The 3,275-nt window shown below is 64.5% G+C and overlaps 1 protein-coding gene across 1 annotated transcript; it reads right to left on the bottom strand.

Annotated features, from left to right (window-relative positions):
• Window positions 1-809: 809 nt before the first annotated feature.
• Window positions 810-1,802, bottom strand: NPBWR1 (neuropeptides B and W receptor 1). The gene has a single exon (XM_007464062.1). The coding sequence runs from the start codon at window positions 1,800-1,802 to the stop codon at window positions 810-812; it is 993 nt and encodes a 330-aa protein (XP_007464124.1).
• Window positions 1,803-3,275: the final 1,473 nt, after the last annotated feature.

The following is a 3,275-nucleotide window of genomic DNA, read 5'->3' as shown; positions in this document are numbered from 1 at the left end:
GTGGAACCCTCTGGAGAGAGAAGCGATGACGAGTAACCGAGCCACGGAAAGTGCGGTTTCGCAGGTGCGCTCACCTGCACACCCAGCGCTCTTTTCGGATGCTCGGCGCCCGCAGCTGGCTCCGCCAGGGGGCGCCGCAACCCGGCCGGGGATCCGGCTCCAGGCCCTTCCCGAGCCCGGCGGCCGGGTCCCCGCAGGACAGCGTGGGTGGGAAAGCGGAAAGGCAAAGAAGAGGCTGGGACAGGAAGGGGGTTGTCACCGTTCTTATCACTGCTGTGTAGGCATCACAGCCAATTTCCATCCTCCTGCATCCAAAGCCCCCGCCTCTGCTAGACGCGCGCACGCATAGACGCGCGCGTACACACACACACACACACACACACACACACACACACTCACTCACTCACTCCTGACCCGCCACCCGAGCTCTCTGTCTTCCCCGTCAAAGGCCCGGGCGGCCTTAGCATCTCTCCCCTCGCACCTCCGCGGCGTGGGAGCGCCGAGGGCTCCACGAAGAGCCGGGCTGCGGACGGCTGGGGCGGGAGGCGGGGGGGCCGGAAGTGGGTCTCTGCAGTACTGCCCCCTCTTCTCCCCTTCCTCCCCTCCGTGTCAAGCCCGGGGGTCGCCTCGGCGCCCTTGGGCCTCAGGGAGAGGGAGAGGTCTGTGCGCTCTCCGCCGCCTCGGCCGGTCCCCATGTCCTGCGCGCCTCCGCACCACCCGGAGGGCTTTGCACACTGAAAGGGCGGGGGGCGAAGCTGCGGCTCAGGGACCACCCTGAGCGCCGGGCCGCTGGCTCCCGGCGCGCCGGCTCAGGCGGCGGCGGCGCGACACGCCAGCAGCTGGCGGAGGCTCCTTCGGAAGCTGTCGTCCAGGAAGGCGTAGAGGAAGGGGTTGAGGCAGCTGTTGGCGTAGCTCAGGCTGGTGATGAAGTAGGAGACGGCGATGACCACCGGCGTCTGCGGGAGGTCGGTGGTGAGCGCCACCACGGTGCTCAGGTGGTAGGGCGTCCAGCAGAGGAGGCACACGGCCAGGATCGCCACCACCAGCACGGTCACCCGCTTCTTGGCGCGCTCCAGGGCCCTGGCGTGGTTGTCGAGGCGTATGGCGCGCAGCCGGCACAGCAGCGTGGTGTAAAGGACGCAGATGGTGGACACGGGGATGGCGAAGCCGAGCACCAGCGTGTAGAGGCGGCTCGCGCGCCACCAGAAGGCCTCGGGCTGCGGGAAGACCAGCACGCACTGGCGCCGGCCCTGCTCGTCGTCCAGCCGGGCGAAGATGGCGAAGGGCAGCACGACCAGCGTCACGACTCCCCACACGGCCAGGCTCACGGCGCGCGCGGCGCCGTACGTGCGGCCGGCCACCCGGCGCGCCTCGGCCGTGGCCAGCACCACCAGGTAGCGGTCGGCGCTCATGACCGTGAGGAAGTACAGGCTGGAGAAGGTGTTGTACTGGTCGATGGCCACGATGAGCTTGCACATGAGCTCCCCGAAGGGCCAGCGCCGAAGCAGGAAGTCGGCGATGTTGATGGGCAGCACGAGCGTGAAGAGCTCGTCGGCCACGGCCAGGTTGAGGATAAACAGGTTGGTGACGGTCTTCATGCGGGGCGCCCGCAGCAGCACGAACAGCACGGCCGAGTTGCCCGCCAGCCCCACGGCGCAGATCACCGCGTACACGACGGGCACGGCCACGGCCAGAGGAGGCGGCAGCGGCGGCAGCGGGCCGGACGCGTTGGGGCAGCCGAGCGCGGGCACGGGGCACGACGTGTTGGTGCTCTCCGGGCCCCAGGTCGACGCGTTGTGCATCCTGGCCGGGGCCAGGGGCTCGGTCCCCTCGGCCGCCTCCCTGCGGGGCTCCGCGGTCCCGGGGACCCGACCCGCGCCGGGGCGCTCGCGGCCGCGCTCCGAGCCCGTCTCCGGCCTTCCCGGGGCGGCGCGCTCCCGCCGGCTGCTCAGCGCACGGGCGCCGCGGACGCCGGAGCCGCAGAGCGGAGCGGAGAGCGCCGGTTAGGCTCGTCGACGACGGGCAGCACCGAAGGGCGGTTCCGAGGCGAGGGGGCGGCTCGCCGCCCAACCTGCCCCACGTGATCGCTCTCTGCCACCTGTTTTTTGTTTTGTTTTGCTTTGTCTTTTCCCGAGGTGGTAGATACTTTTATTAATCTTCCATGGGAATCAACCTCCATCACCTCTCCTTCTTGGGCTTTAGATTCCTCATGTCTGAAATGAAGAGATTAGACCAAGTCAATTCTCAGTCTTTTCCAACTTGAACATCTAATCCTGTAACTATCTCGGTATCTCAGTTCCTGGTCAACACCTTTCTAGTTGAGGGCGGGGATTTAGGGTCCAGAGCTTGGAGGAGGCAGGGTTTTGTTCAAACAACCACTTTCTGCCACCTGTTGAACTCTTATTCCGACCCGCTGGCTCCAGCAAACGTTACCCTCAGGGGAAAAATACAAACCCACTGGCCCAGCTCTGGCCCCCGCCCGGCCCCCGGAGGCCCCGGTCACCCCAGCGAGCCCGGCAGCGGCCAGCTTCGGGGCCCCGCGGTTCCGTGCGCCCCGGGTAAGAGCGGGCCCAACAGCAACCACTGCCTCCCCCGGCGGGTCCCGGGACTGTCGGTCCTGCGGCTCCCTGAGCGCTCCGGGGGGAGGGTGGGGGGGAGGGACGGGGGAGGCAGCGGCGCGGCGCCCCGCCCCTTGCGCGCGCCGGGAGCCGGCCTCCCGCGCCTCGGTTCGTCCCGCCCCCAGCGACCCGCCCCGAGCAGAGCAGCCGGGAACCGAGAACAGCCTCACCCGAAAAGTAAGGACTAACTTTCTTCGTTCCGCCAGTGTGACCTCACTCCGTCTGAATTCATGAAAAGCGCTCCTGTTAAGAATTAAATGAAAGGAAAGCAAAGGTAAGGTGTTGCCGGGTCTATTTGAAAAGGAGCGCAAGGCAGTTAAGGCTCCCGTTCCAGTTTTTTTTTAACACCGTACCCCCAGTGGGCTTATGTAATTGAAAGTGTTAAGTTACATTCATATTGCAAGGCTATGCAGAGGGAACGTGCACGCAGTCTTCAAATGCAAATCACCCGTTTTCTATGACTCTGGCCTCCACAAGTTTATAAGGTTGTTAGGAGCACGTCATGGTCGACAATCTGAGATACTTAAGGCTTTCTGGGGGGGGGGGAAATATATATATATATTTATGTATATATTTATTTATTTATTTATAAATATATACATAAAGATAAAGTGTTTCCGATTCTGCCCTGAAGAGAACTACCCCGCGGTCGCAGCA

Source organism: Lipotes vexillifer, unplaced genomic scaffold, assembly GCF_000442215.2.
Source record: "Lipotes vexillifer unplaced genomic scaffold, Lipotes_vexillifer_v1.1 scaffold69, whole genome shotgun sequence".
Classification (NCBI taxonomy): domain Eukaryota; kingdom Metazoa; phylum Chordata; class Mammalia; order Artiodactyla; family Lipotidae; genus Lipotes; species Lipotes vexillifer.
This window is presented reverse-complemented; position numbering and strand designations above follow the sequence as displayed.

Coding starts and splice junctions, on each gene's coding strand:
- NPBWR1 (XM_007464062.1), bottom strand. CDS start 1,802: ATGCACAACGCGTCGACCTGGGGCCCGGAGAGCACCAACACGTCGTGC.